The sequence below is a fragment of the Taeniopygia guttata genome, chromosome 3 (genome assembly GCF_048771995.1).
Source record: "Taeniopygia guttata chromosome 3, bTaeGut7.mat, whole genome shotgun sequence".
Taxonomy (NCBI): Eukaryota; Metazoa; Chordata; class Aves; order Passeriformes; family Estrildidae; genus Taeniopygia; species Taeniopygia guttata.
Window position 1 is genome coordinate 86,101,861 of NC_133027.1, and position 14,722 is coordinate 86,116,582.

Here is a 14,722-nt window from a genome sequence, read left to right on the forward strand (position 1 = left end):
GAATGTAACATGATGCTTCCATTCCTCTGTACTGTTGTCCATTAACGGGAAAATTTTGGCACTGGAACTTGAGACACTAAAACAAGACTATAGAACAGCAGCAGCATTGAGCAAAATAGAGCACATAAAACACTGAAAACATATTTGCCCCTTTATACGCATGTACAACATCCTGTGGAACAGAATATCAAATACTAAAGGAATACATTCTAACAATCTCATATTAGCTCATATTTTAAATCTGTGCTCACAAGACTGGAGAACACATTTTCTAGAAGACAAGAAAATGCTACGTATATTAGGATTTCTGTTTTGTGTATGTTAGTATACTGGAAATAACTAATTTAACTCATTTACATAAACAGAACTACTTTAAATATATTACCACAAAACACTGAAATTGGATACAAAGAAGATATTTGTAGTCCTTGCATACCTCTTTCTGAACAGATTGTTGATTAGAAAGACAGATAAATAAATCTCTACTAATAACTAGGTGTGTACATAGCCTCCCCTGGTCAAAGCCTCTCTCCTGGAGGGAATTTGATCAAAATTCCTGATCAAAGGAGACTCAACCTTCAAGTAATAATACCTAACTATTTATATTGATATAATTAAATAAGAAGTTCTTAATGTGTAACTCCTCAATATAGGCTTCCAATCGCTGATGTAAATAAAGATTAAAGAAAACCTTATCTAAACTATACTTAATTATTATGGTGACTCAGCTGAGAATTCATATTTTGCCTTAAGGTTACTGCTCCTTAACAATAAGTGCTCATAAACTTAGGCTGCTACATGACTTTCTCTTTAGTTCTTCCACTTGCTCTTCAAATAAGCTGCACCTCCAAGAAATTCCCAACCATTTTGTGCGTATGGTAATGAGGAACACAGATTTATAGAAAAGAGCAGGATTTCTTTGGGAAAAAGCATTTCTCTCCATGGAGATTCCAAGAGTTGCTGTGCCAATTAAAAAGTTTATGTCTACAGAATAATTATCAAAATATAGGTTATTTCCTCTCAGGGTCTATGGCCCAAAACATAATGATGACAGTATCTTTGGTATCTACTGTATTCTCCCTACCAATTAGCTCCATTCAGTTTTTGAATAAGACTGCTTCAATGTGATTATCAGCTTCTTGCAGAATTCCCAACACCTACAGTTGAAAAACCATAATCACTTTAAAAATACTTAAACCCATCTAGCTATTTTCACAGAATGGCAGAATCTCAGAATATGCTGATGTGGAAGAGACCCACAAGGACCGTCAAAGTCCCTGTCCTGGCCCTGCACAGCACCATCCCCAAGAATCATACCTAGCGCCCAAGAGTATTGTCCAAATGCTCAGGCTGGTCCTGTGACCACTTCCCTGGGGAGCCTGTTCCAGTGGCCAACCACCCTCTGGCTGAAGAACCTTTTTCTAATATCCATCCTAAATCTCCACTAACACAACTCCAGGTCATACCCTCAGGTCCTGTCACTGGCTACCACAGAGAAGAGATCAGTGTCTGCCCCTCCTCTTCCCCTCACAAGGAAGGTGTAACTGCAGTGAGATCTCCCCCCAGTCTCCTCCAGGCTGAAGAGACCAAGTAACCTTGCCTGCTCCTCATACGGCTTCCCCTCAAGGCTCTTCACCATCTTAGTTGCCCTCCTTTGGATTCTCTCTAATAGTTTAATACCATTCCTATATTGTGGCAACCAAAACAGCACATTGGAGGCATTCCTCAAAGTTCTTGAGTCCTAACTTTCCCTTTTCTCAATTATTTAAGACAGTGCGTCAGTACAAAATACGTAATACATAAAAATACATTTTCAAGTTCTACAGCAAGTATGTAAGTGCATGATAAACATTTAGGCAGTCAAGGAATTATGTTTACTACTGAGTGAAAAAAACACATCATCAGCTGCAAAAAAGGTAGGTATGAGTAAAAAAAAAAAAAGAAAGGAGAAGGAGATAGGTAGATATGGAAAAACCATAGTTTTCAAACTGGATGCCTGCATTGTATCAATTACATTAATATCAGAAAATAACAAGATAAACTATTATTAAACTATTTAAACTAAGATAAACTATTTTTAAGCATAGCTGATAAAAGTTGAGATAAACCACATTTTCAGAAATAGATAATGAAGTAGCAAAATTCAGCAACTTATTTGTGTATGTATGTGCCTATATTCTTTAATTAGTCAGTCATATATTACACTGATGAACTAACCTGCAGACACGGGCAGGAAAATATAGGTTCTGCCAGGACCGACAGAGGTATTTAGAGTGATCGATAACCCGAATCCAGTCCAACTCATCCATGGACACCTCAATGTAGTAGGAGTAAGACCTATGGATTGTCAAAAAACACTGGTTAAAATACAAGTTAACAAATTTTAGGTATTAAATTTTACACTGACTTCTGCATTTTCAGTGTATCGAAAAGAAAACTCTTCTTACCCAGATTCCTATTTTCAAACTTACTTTGAAAAGGAACTCACAGTTAGGATATATTTTCAGAGTTATTTAAAACATCCACACACTCATAATCTACAGTTATTAGATGAGACTGCTATGCCTCAAAAAATGGAATGGAGACATTGACTCTGTCATCAAAATTATAATTTGTATTCTTTCCTCATAGAATAAAACTAAATTACCACCAGTAATACAGTACTATTCTATTGCTAAATCAATAAAGAAAAAATTAAAAACAATTACTTGATCAAAAATGCAAATTCAAACTCCTCACTTGAAAAAAACAAATTTAATGACCATTTTCACTGATGCTGTTCTTCACTTCTGACTCTTTTGGTTCTTTATGATCCACCACAGAGCCTGTAATTTTTTCCTTAAACACACTCCAAAATTACCTCACGAAAAATAAAAAAGACACTGACAGAATCTGTGTCTTCCTCCTGCTTATCAGTTACGTTTACCTTACAGTTTGCTGTTAAAAGAAAGCTAACCCAAACTAGAATGTAAAAGTTACAGCTAATTCCCTATTATAGCCATGACTGTAATGCTCAGAGTAAAGTAGAAATTTCACTTGTGGAACTGCAAGTCACTGAATATATGTTTCAGAGTATTTTCCTTCTCCTAAAGAACTAGTCTGCAACATTCAGAGGCATTTCAACAGCACCATGTCAGCACTTAACATCCTTTCACACTGATTTTTACAGAGGAGTCACTCCTAAAGAGTTCTCCACAAGCATTTCTTATTAAACATTAATGCCTCTGTTAGCATTTCTAATCTTCCCGAGGACTTTTAAAAGAGTACATACTTAAAATGATATTGTTTAAAAATCCTTAAAATGTCAGATAGTTAGTTAATACCTTGGAAAGGTAAGGCTGAGTCTTTAAATGTCAATTGCATAACCAGCTTTCACATTCACACTAATCAGATGCATAATACTCACAACCCACTAAATACAATGTGTTTTAGCAACAATCCTATTACTAACATATGTGTACTTGACCAAACTAGGCAGCAAAGTTTTAGAGTTTGAGCAGTTTGTACACAAAACTTACTGACCTCTGTCAGTCCTCTCTGCCTTGAGAATTTAGAGCTTCTCATCATTGCTAATTAATATATATTTGTAACCAATACACAACATGCTACTTTTTGGTTTCTGAAGATACCACACAAAAAAATATCACTTCAAAAATACAGTTCCATTATTACACACAGTGGTATGCCTTTAATTTTTTTAAGGCTGGATAGCATCTTATTTGCTGAGGCAGTTTGGATAGCCTCCCCTTAGCACTTTTACAGCTAAGATTCAGCTGTTAGCACCTCTGAACTAGAGATGTAGAACACCTGTTAATTTCCATTTGGTTCTGTTAAGCCTATCCAATAGATCAGAGCTTCACACAGACACTTAAAAAGAGTAGCTTAAAAATTTTTTCAACAAGAGGCTATCATGCTGTACAGTCTGTTCATGTCTGTATAGGTGTTAAAACACCTCCTTAGAAAACATCAGTCATGTATGCCATGAGAAAGATGTAGTTTAATGGTCAGCAATCGTTAAGACCAAAGATGGTAGAAAGGAAAAGATCTCTACAAATAGCAAGGACAATCTCAGAGCAGGAGAGACATGGACATGTCTGGGCAATCCCAGATCCTTAAGATCTTGGCTGGCAAAATTCATATAACACAAAATCACAGAATATTCTGAATTAAAAGGGAACCCCTAGGATGATCAAAGTCCAAAACCTGGCCTTGCACAGGACAGATAGTGCTAATTCCAGTACGATACCTGCTGGGAAGCAAAAGAAACTTTCCACAGAAATCAGGATGATTAAAAAAAAAAAAATTAAAAATCAGCATGACACAGAAACTAGATCTTAAACTGTTGAGCCCTCAGTATTTTATGAAGACAAAAATCTCTAGAGATCCACCATGTCAGATATTCTGCCAGCAATAATAGTTTGTTTCTACAAATTTCAGATAAGCACACAGGATGCCAAGCAACAGATAACTTTGTAAGAAGTTGTCCCAAGGAGAACATTTTTTTGAGTTACAGCTTGAGTTTCACCAGATGTAAATTCACGCCCTGCAGATGGGGGTATTTTACCAGTTACATAAGTTCTCTAAAAATTGCTAGAGAATTCATTACTAATATATCTCTAATACTGTTTCAGATTTGATAAAGTTGGTTGATAATTGTTTCATAAATTTGATTGATCTTCTGGTACAACTCGTATGATATTATATGAAGCAGTTCCTTATACCTTCAAAGATCCACTTTTTGATCTTTACAAAAGAAATAGATGTGAAAATAATTTCAGGTGAACTGAATTAGGAGAACTTCCCTGAAACAGTTAAATAGCTAAAATGAACTTGTTTTGAATTATTAGTAACTAATTCATATTTAAAAATTGATTTAAATTTACAAAAAGTCCCACCCTAACTAAAACTTTTATATACCCTGTTCTAGAATACAAGGCTTAGCTAAAAAAGCAAAATACAACTGTTTTGCAATGCTAAACTGTTTTTTTTTTTGTTGAAATAAAATAAAATTAATCCTTTATCAGGAAGGCAATAAGGTATATAATAAAGGTCCAAGTAGCTTGTTTTATTGTTTTTGACAGCTTTTATTGTTTTTAACAGCTTACCTGCTGAGCTGTCTAAAACACTGTAAGATCTTTGTCATGGCAAGTTACAAAATCAATATATTAAATTTCTCACAGAAAAAGGACCCTGCAATTTTTCTACTTCAGCAGACTCTCAATTGTTCAAATTAGCTTAATTTGAATTTTCACACATCCAAAATAATCTAAAGTATCTCAGTAACAACTGGCTACAGCATCTATGACAATTCATATTTCAGCAGTCTAACCATGAAGTGGCTTCTAACAACTACAGTAGTCAGTTGGTAATTCACATTCTAAATAAATTTTACTACCTCTGAATTACAGAATCACAGAATCATTTAGGCTGGAAAAGATCTCCAAGATCAAGTCCAAGTCCAATCTTATTGTCAAAGTATGCCATTTCTTAACAGTTTTGATATATTGAAAAAATTGGAACAAAGAAAACCTTTTAATGTTTGAAATGCAAATACGTAAAAAACATTTAATATTTTAAGGTAGTTTAGGATCTCTAAATATGATCTGGTGTGTAAGTAACCAAAATTAAATAAAAAATCAGGTTGTTTCCAAATAAACTTTGCAACTGTCATCTCCAACACTACCATGCTATTTCCATAAAATATTTAAATTATAGTTGGCACTGTTACATTATCTCCACTACAAAATGCATTACTTTCCCTTTTTATGTCACCTTGGCACCTACCGACTATCTCTGTCCCACAGGAGAATTCTTATGTGGTTGATTATTGAGGGCTGGCCTAGTTTAATCTCAATTCCGGAGCGGCAGTCATCGTTGATAGGGTGTCGAGAGAATCCATGATCCAGGTCATAGTTCTGAGTGTCTCCATCCAAAAGAGCAGACTTCAGCTCCCCTTTTACAACTTGTGCTCCATACTTCATTGTTGCAATATTCTCCCCTGGTACTAAGAAGAAAAATAAATAGCTGCTTAAATTTTACATTCTGATACTGCAAATTTGATGTTCTGAATATCAACTCTATTAGGTCAGACCAAAGATTTATTGCTAGTATCTTTTCTTGGCCACAAACACGTGCTCTAGGGAAAAAAAAAAAAAAAAAAAAAAAAAAAGGGAAAAGAAGATAAAAAAGAGGCATTGAAAGAATTTAGCTTCTTCGATTTTATTTGGTATCTCCTACATGCTTTATGGTAATAAAGCTGCGATAATTCACTATTATGTAGCAGCTCCATTCTAAGTCCCTTTCATGATTTTACAGAATTCTGTTGCATCTACCAACTGTTGTTTGCTTATGGTTTGGGTTTCATTGGGGTTTTTTTCCACTTTAAATGGAAGAAACTTAAGTGTACAAGATGTGTATCAAACAGAAAATGCATCCTGATGCAGGATATTCAACTTGCATCCTGAATTTGCAGAGTGGTGTATACAGCAGTAAAACCATGTATGCTCCTCTGACTGCTATACAAGCTTCCAGCACCCTGCAAAGCTAAATTAACTTAAATGAAATGGGAAACTTTTGGTACTTGGGCTTTGAACAAACGTGGAAAAGCAAGTTTTTTATGCAACCATTTCACAGTAATAAGACTGTGTCCTAGGAACAGCTTCCTTCAAGCTGAGATTAATGATCCCAAACTTCCAATTACAGAACAATACTCTAGCCTCTTCAAAACGACATTTACAACAGCCTTCTTTGAGAAGAGATGCTAGAAAGTACGATCTGAAAATTAAATGATGAAAAGCTATCCCAAACTTTCCAGGCAGGTTGACAACAGAAGTATGAATTTTAACAGACTGATAAAAATATGACATCTAAAGAACAGAATTTCAAGTGTAAGTGGTCGTCAACATTTCCACAAATAGAAAATGTTTCAAGACCCTGAATGAGTACTGAAACAACAAAGAAATCCCACTCTCAAAAAAGCTGTGATTAGGAAAAAGCCAGAGAAGACCATTTTACTTACTCAAATGTATCAACTGCATTGTCAACAGAATGTCTCACATAACAAGACTTTTACAATACCTTAATATTAAACTCATATGTTTAAATATGAATAACTATAACTTCTAAGGGACAACAAAGAATATGCAATTCTAAGATAGCAGTAATTTTCAGGGCTCATCATGCATGACTGAGAATACAGTGCAGACTCTTAAAAGAGCATTGAACATTTTTTTATTTTGCTGTGGGTCACATTCACACATTAGATGGTTAACAATATCTTTTTAAAGCTCGAGTGTTAGATACGCTTGTTGAATTAACAGAGAGCACAGAAAAAAAGTCAAACACAAGGCTTCTTACACTTTTAAAGTTTCCATTAAAACTACTTCAGAGACTTGTTTAAACTATTTAGACAAGCATGTGAAGAGTAAGAGAAAAGTCGTAAGTAGTGAAGAAATTATGAAAATGTTTATGAAGTAAAAACCAAATCACTATCAACACAAAACCATTTAAATATCATATATCTCTCAGCCAATTAATTTTCAATGATTTTGTAAAACTTTTTCTATTCAATTACCACTCCCTCTAGGAAAATGGTATTACATTCATGTTGGAGCAATATCTGAGATACAAAGAAAGAAAATAATTTACTAGTATCAAGAATTAATTTGGAATAACAGCTACAGAACAAAATGTTTCATACTACAAAGCTTTTATAACACACAGTAATAGATGAAAACTCAAAGCACAAATTAACCATGTCCTCCAGACAACCAGTCACTAAATGAGAAGGAAACAAACAAAAAACCTGATGCTTACTTAGCATGCCCCTGTAGTTGAGGTCCATGTCCCGACTCTCAGAACGAATCTTAATGGCATCTAGGATGGCATCAGGTGACAACAGTCCAGAAGGTCTTACAACATTCAGTAGTTCTGTTAGACTCATTAGTGGCAAACGTACTGCTTGCATGATATCAGCATGGTTCTCCTTGGGGTTATGTTTACACCAGTTCATCAAAGCTTGGAAAATGTCTTTTTCAGGAGCTGCAAATGAGTCTCTCAGTACAATACTTAAAAGGGCAGCCTGGAAAAGATAAATAAAACAAAAAATATACCCCCTAAATAAACAGAAATTAAGTTGAATTTTATTTTTTTAAATCAAGGAAAGTTCAAATAAGGCAAAAATTAATGACTATTTTAAATTATAGCTATTAAAAATAATCTTTAAAGTGGTGATTCCCTGAAACTGTAGATTGTTTTAGTTACACAAGAATTACAGAATCCATGAACAAAATAATAGGCAATATAACAAAAACATTAGAAAATAGAGAACTAATAAATTGAGTAATACCATTCAGTAGTTCAAATTTACTTTGGATTATAAGAGATTTGGGGACTTAGCAGTATAGTTCAAAATATTCCTTTAAACTTAGGTTGCTATAAGACCACTGATGAGAAAAAAAGTGTTGCTTGAAAACACTTTTTTTAACCATTTCTAACTACTTGGGATTTCTGTCCTGTCACAATCTTTATCCCTCTTTTGGTACCAATTAAGAATCACCAGGTAAAAACTCCAGTGGCTCTTATTCATGTAGAAAACCCACTGACTGCAAAATGAGAACACAAGTAATCAAACAGCTTTTTTATTTTCACTTAGCTAGCAAAATAATCAGGAGCTCGCCTAGAAAAAGGAAAGATCTCTCATATATACCAGGATTGGCTATGTCAAAGACCTCAAAGCGTGCACTTCCTGATGAATGATGTTTGCTCATTTCTTTATTGATAATACACTCTCAGGACTCAGATTTAACAAACTGCATATGACAAAGTACAGTCTTTTTTCCTTATACAATGAGTTATTTACAGCAGTGTCTCATAATCATTCAAGGAAGAGACCCTTCACAGCTCTCCCCAATTAAAGCATCATTCATTCAAGGTGCTCTGCTGCTTCATGTGAACACTACTTGAAAACACTCTCACTATTAAGTCCAGTCCAAAGACCCCTCCAGAGTAAGTGCAAAATTTCAACTTCATAGAACAGCCGGACTCAGTCACAAATATATACATGTAACAAAAAAAAACAACACACAAAAAACCCGAACCACCATACCACACCACCATATTCTGCAAGTTCAGAACATGATGACAATCAGCAATATAAATCACAGTAATCTCCAGAATGCTTTAGTTCACCCAGCAAAAAATCACTCATCACTGATGAAGCTTGTATCAAGGAATTAACAGAATAAAGTGTCCTGTCATAGTCAAGTCTATATTTGACTTCCCCTCTGCAGCATTCAGAAGCCAAATTATATTATACCAGGAACAGATGAAATAAGACAAATTAAAATTAGATTGCCTGGTGCTATCTTTTATAACACTCCATTAGATATACTATAAACTACATTGACTGGTCAATACTTAAAAAATTCAGCACAGATTGCCAAAATATTCAGTTCAGCTTATCTTGAGCATTTCCGACCATCACAGTTTCACAACCATAAAATAACTATGAGCTGACATAACAAGTTTTTAATTGGTGCCCCCTATTAGCATTTCATCACAAAATTGTATTACCATTAAAACTAGCAGCCTTGGGGAAAAAAAGTACAAACTAAATATATACCTTAGAAAGTGACAGGAAGCCTTCGCTGGAGAGCACCTCTTGGGCATTTCTATCCATGAACATACAGCACATAAAAGTTAATTTGGGAAGAGAATAAAGACTGGCAACATCAAAAGTCATACAGACATTCTGAATATTAAGTATTGTGCAAAGATACTCAGACGTGGAATCCTCCAGTTCTGGGAATCCGTATTTATGTGCTAGGCTTAAGAAGTCAAGAAGAACCTCTTCCTTCTCATCTCGTAGTGTAGCACGACCAGTGTAAATGTATTTCAACAGCATGGTAAATGCTTCTGCAGTGGTGTCCTGAAGTGGAATTTCTGCTTCAGGCTGAGATTCTCTCATTCCTCCATATAATAATGCTCTATAAGGGAAAAGAGTTTTGTTTAGTTAGTAGCTTATTCCTCCGACAAAATTCACTGGGATATTAAATGTATTTCTATTGAAAAATCTCCAACTCTTAAAACAAGTTGGATTATTATTATTCCTAGTTTTAAAACATATATTCTAGTCTGTGTCAGCCAAACCTCTTCTCAATTCCAATTCATTAAAATGCAACTTGCTATGTGACTATATTCCATAGAAACACACCATTTATACTCTGAGAAATCAAAACAACTCTGCAGTAGTACTTTCCTGCTCTCAAGGTCTCTTTCTTTTGAATTTGTGAAACTACCTTCAAAATCCAATTTAATGAAGGTCAAAAGAATAACAGTGTGACATGGTATTTATCTTTTTTTATTTGAACACAATTATTTGATGTGATGGGAAACATTCACACAGAAAAGGTCACACTCAATGGACAGATGATTACACCCTAAAAAGTTCATAGGAAAATAATGTTTATCTCATCTGCATAAAAGCTTCCTGTGAGCCTGACAAAAAGCCTTACTTCACCTGAAATAATGGCATCTAGCAGCCAGGATGACTCTGTGTGCTGGAAAACGCTTCTTTTCCACAATAAAGATAACGTCACTGTAATCCTCCCCGTTCATTAGAGCACCAATGTGCTCTGACAAAATGTGGACGTGGTCGATCTCCCCCACAGCCGTGTACGGACGAAGCGGGTGGCTGTTACTCATCTTGGAAGGATGGTGATACTGATAGCCTAAAGGACAAAGAAAGAAAGCAGTATCACACTGGGCAAAAATATTAAGAATAGCAAGCATAACTGCAATAACAAAAAAGTGACTAATCTAAGTAATTATATAAGAAAAATTAAACTGAGGTTTTCTACAAGAGTTCATTTTCAAACAGACTCAACACAGCTGGCACCAACAATTTTAGCTAAGTATTTCAGGGAATTATCACCTTGTTATTCAGTCAACTCATTTACTTAAAAGAAAGTTGCCAACAAAGGGAATTAAAAACTAAACTATTTTACATCTTTAGAAAGCTTTAGAAAGCAATTTTATCCAGATAAAAATGCACACATGCAAAATAGAAAAAAGCAATGTTACCAATTTAAGCTTAGTCTTAACTCTCCAGTCTGTACTAGAATCAGTGAAAAGTAAAAACTGTTTTTGCAGGTTTCTATTCAGCTTTTCAGAATTGGGAGAAAATAAACAATCAGGATAACTTTTAATAAATAACACAGTCTGTCAGAGAGAAAAGCTTTACAACGTACAATTCAATTTTCTTATTCTTTACACTCAGTTTTCTCGATGACTTCTTGTTCCTGCACATATATATACACACATATATATAGATGCATGTATAAAAACAACTCCCTTGATACCTCTCAGTCATAAAATTAGGAGATTGCCCACTAATATGTAATATAGATAAATTCATCAGCCATATCTTCTATGGAATTCTTTTGTTTCTTCTTCATTCAGAACAGGTTTTAGCTTTTTATGGTTTTGGTTTATTTTGACAACAGAGGCTTTCTGCAGTCTCAATGGCAAGAGCACCCAAAAGTGAATTTAGGTCTTATGTTGGCTTCTACTGTGACACTTTGGTTTACTTTTCTTTAAAAAGAGGTTGGTTGTTTCAGATAATGACCATCCATACCTTCAGAGGTATCTTCCCTGCTCCAGTTACTAGCCACTTTTTAAAATGGGCAGATACCCAGTAACCAAGAAAGGCCGTGTACCACACAAACCAAGAAAATGATGAGGCCATACCTTACACACACCTAACACATGAATATTTCAAGTCAAATATTCATGACAGAAATACACTTTGAGGTTCTACTGGAAAAATACTATGAGAAAATACGTTAAAAAACCCTAAACAGATGCACTTAGGGTAAATTATTACCTGCACTTTACCCAAAATCAAGATACTGTGGAAACACAGTCCTGAAGAACCTCAAATGGAACTGTAACGAACAAAGTTTCCGGTGCCACCAGGGTGCTGGGTGGACAGGGCCTTCCTGGTTCCCATGGCAACACTGGAACAGCTGCTAGCTCTAGCTAAGTACCAATATTGCAATGTTAATTAGCTAATTGTTCTGTTTGTTTTCTCTAACTACCTAGAGATAACTTGCCTCCCACACCCAAGCTGCCATTCTGGGACCAAAATGCAAATAAAAAACCCTTGGGAGCATGGGAGTGTTTTTGAGGGGATAAAGACACCGCTAAATAAAGAACTAAACACAGCAGAGGGGGCTAGACAAATGCCCTAGCTGAGGAAGAGGGAAACACATCCCCTGATCTACTTTTGTCCTGTCACCATCACCTACAAAAGACTAAACTAGAGTAGGCTGTGGGAAGCAAAAAACAAAAGAGACAGAATTTTCTGGTGTTACCACAAGGAAAGGGAACAGCTGTTGTTCTGGACTTCAGCAACAGACTCCTCACCCTTCAGCTACCAGTGTGCCACAAAGGAGAGGGGACAGTTGCTGCTCTGGACACCTTACCCTTCAGCTACCTGGGAAAGCTACAAGAATGGGAGTGAGCTCTGTGTCAGGCCCCCTGCGCAGCTGATCTTTTTAATAAGGAGCTGAACAATAATAAAAGCATTAGCCCTGTTCATTTCAGAACTAAACAAAAAGTGATAGAAATAGAAAATAAAATTTAAGAAAAATACAGCATACTAAATCAATCATAGATCACAACACAAATGGGAACAAACTCCCAGGTTTCCACTGGCTGTCTCTGCCACTGAATTAGAAGCTGTGTGCCTGTGTAGCCAACACAGCAACACTGGCCAAGATACTGGAGGCAGCCTAACCATGAGAACACAGTACACTGTAGTCATTCTTCTCTCCTGACATGAAAGCAAATTTATTTTCAAGTTTTCATCATAATAGACTATTTCTACCACTTGCATTGCCTAGTAAGAGTCAGGCAAGGGGACTTGGCCAGAGTTCAAGTGTAAGGCTCGGCAGGAGGTTTGACCTTACCTTGGCAGGGAGACCAAGGTTCCTAAGCCTAGCAGGAGAGTCAGGCGAAGGGACTTGGCCGGAGTTCGAGTGTAAGGCTCGGCAGGGAGACTAAGCTTCCTAAGTCTAGTAGGAGTAAGGCAAGGGGACTTGGCCGGAGTTCGAGTGTAAGGCTCGGCAGGACGTTCGACCTTACCTCGGCAGGGAGACCAAGCTTCCTAAGCCTAGTAAGGAGGTTGGGCAAAAGGCCTAGTAAGAATTTAGGCGAGACCTACCCGAGGTCCAATACTAGAAAGTCCATGAAGAAGTCCAAAAAGAACGAGAAAGCAGAAGACAATATATGTGAGTGTAATTAGTGGCTATCCTGGGCAAGAGACAGAGATAAATGCCAAGAGTGGGAGATTAACTAGAAGAGATTAAGTTCAATCAAGAGATTTAAAATACTAAATTGTGAAAAGGAGCCAGATGAACTCTAGTTGCAAATCTGTATATTCCATTTTAGAGGGGAGCACAATTTAACGTATATTTTTTCTTTTCTTTTTGAGGTCTAGAAATGGGAATAATTTATAGCAAAGGAGCGGATCCTTCAAAAGAAAAAAGCAAAGAGAATTCCCCCTAACAGGCCCTTAGGGCAATTGTTAGACCAATAAGATTCTTGGGAGATCACAAAGGGTTTAGACAAGAGTATGGAAGTATGGCCAGAGTTAAAATTACAGGATCATGGTATGGAACCCAAGATCAGTAGATGTATAATCAGCTAAACCAACACCTAGAAGCCCTAGGATTACTTATAGTTGCAGTTGCTCAAGAAAGTATAAGAGCAGGCAAGTCACCAGCACTGCCATCTAAGTCAAGTTAGAATAGACCAGGGCTATTACAAAAAATAGAGACCAACCAGCACCATCATATGAGACAAATAAGAATTTCAATGAATTTAAGAAACCTGAAGCTTCACAAAGCAACAGGAGGTGCTATTACTGTAGTAAAATGTGTCTTATGTTTCATTTTAATGAAGCAATGCATAAAGAACAAGAAGTCTTAGAAGAGATTTCAAGGGGAGATGACTAGGGGTGTCAGGGGTTCTATAAGTGAAGAGATCCAATCAACCATCAAGAAGAGCCCTTGGTAAACTTTAAAGTAAGTCCCCACTATAAAAATTTTGAATTCTTAGTTACCACAGGGGCAGATAAGTCCAGCACAAGTTACCAGTAAGAGTCACCATTGGGAAGAAGGTCTGTGAGGTTTTAGGAGTAAAGGGAAGGCCATTTAAAACATCTATAGCCAAAAATATAAAAATCAAGGGGAATTCTAGACAATTTTTGGCAGACTATCTATCTGCCAAATTTAAGAAGTAATCTCTTAGGAAGAGACTTGCAAGTCCAATTAAGGGTAAGGATCATCCCACAAGATAAAAAGATAGTAGTTCAAGTCATGAATTGACCCACTGGGGAATCCAAGGTTTGTGTGACCACTTTTCACGGGAAAATTTATGTATTAGAGTGTATGACCTGGCAAAAGCAATCACAAGAAGGCGTGTGATTTGCCTGAAAACTGACCAAAAAACATGAGAAAAACAGTACATGAGGGAGGAAAACTTGTTTTAAGACCTTCCAGAATATACAAGTAGATTTCACTGAAATGCCCTCTGTGCAGAGGTACAAACATTTACTAGTGATCATAGATCGTCTCACTCACTAGGTGGAGGCTTTCCCAACCAAAAAGGAAACCGCGCAAAAAGTTCCAAGAATAATCTTAGAAAATATCATACCTCA

General features: G+C 36.2%; 1 protein-coding gene across 3 annotated transcripts in view; it reads right to left on the reverse strand.

Annotated features, from left to right (window-relative positions):
• The window catches only part of BTBD9 (BTB domain containing 9), a 126,315-nt gene that overhangs the window by 105,438 nt on the left and 6,155 nt on the right, over window positions 1–14,722 (reverse strand). For all 3 annotated transcript variants that reach the window (XM_012572421.5, XM_030268621.4, XM_072927300.1), the window contains exons 3-7: window positions 10,520–10,730; window positions 9,623–9,986; window positions 7,816–8,080; window positions 5,785–6,004; window positions 2,218–2,337 (exon numbers count right to left, since the gene is read on the reverse strand). In XM_012572421.5, the coding sequence (XP_012427875.1) occupies window positions 2,218–2,337; window positions 5,785–6,004; window positions 7,816–8,080; window positions 9,623–9,986; window positions 10,520–10,730 (1,180 nt within the window). The remainder of the gene's footprint in view (window positions 1–2,217; window positions 2,338–5,784; window positions 6,005–7,815; window positions 8,081–9,622; window positions 9,987–10,519; window positions 10,731–14,722) is intronic.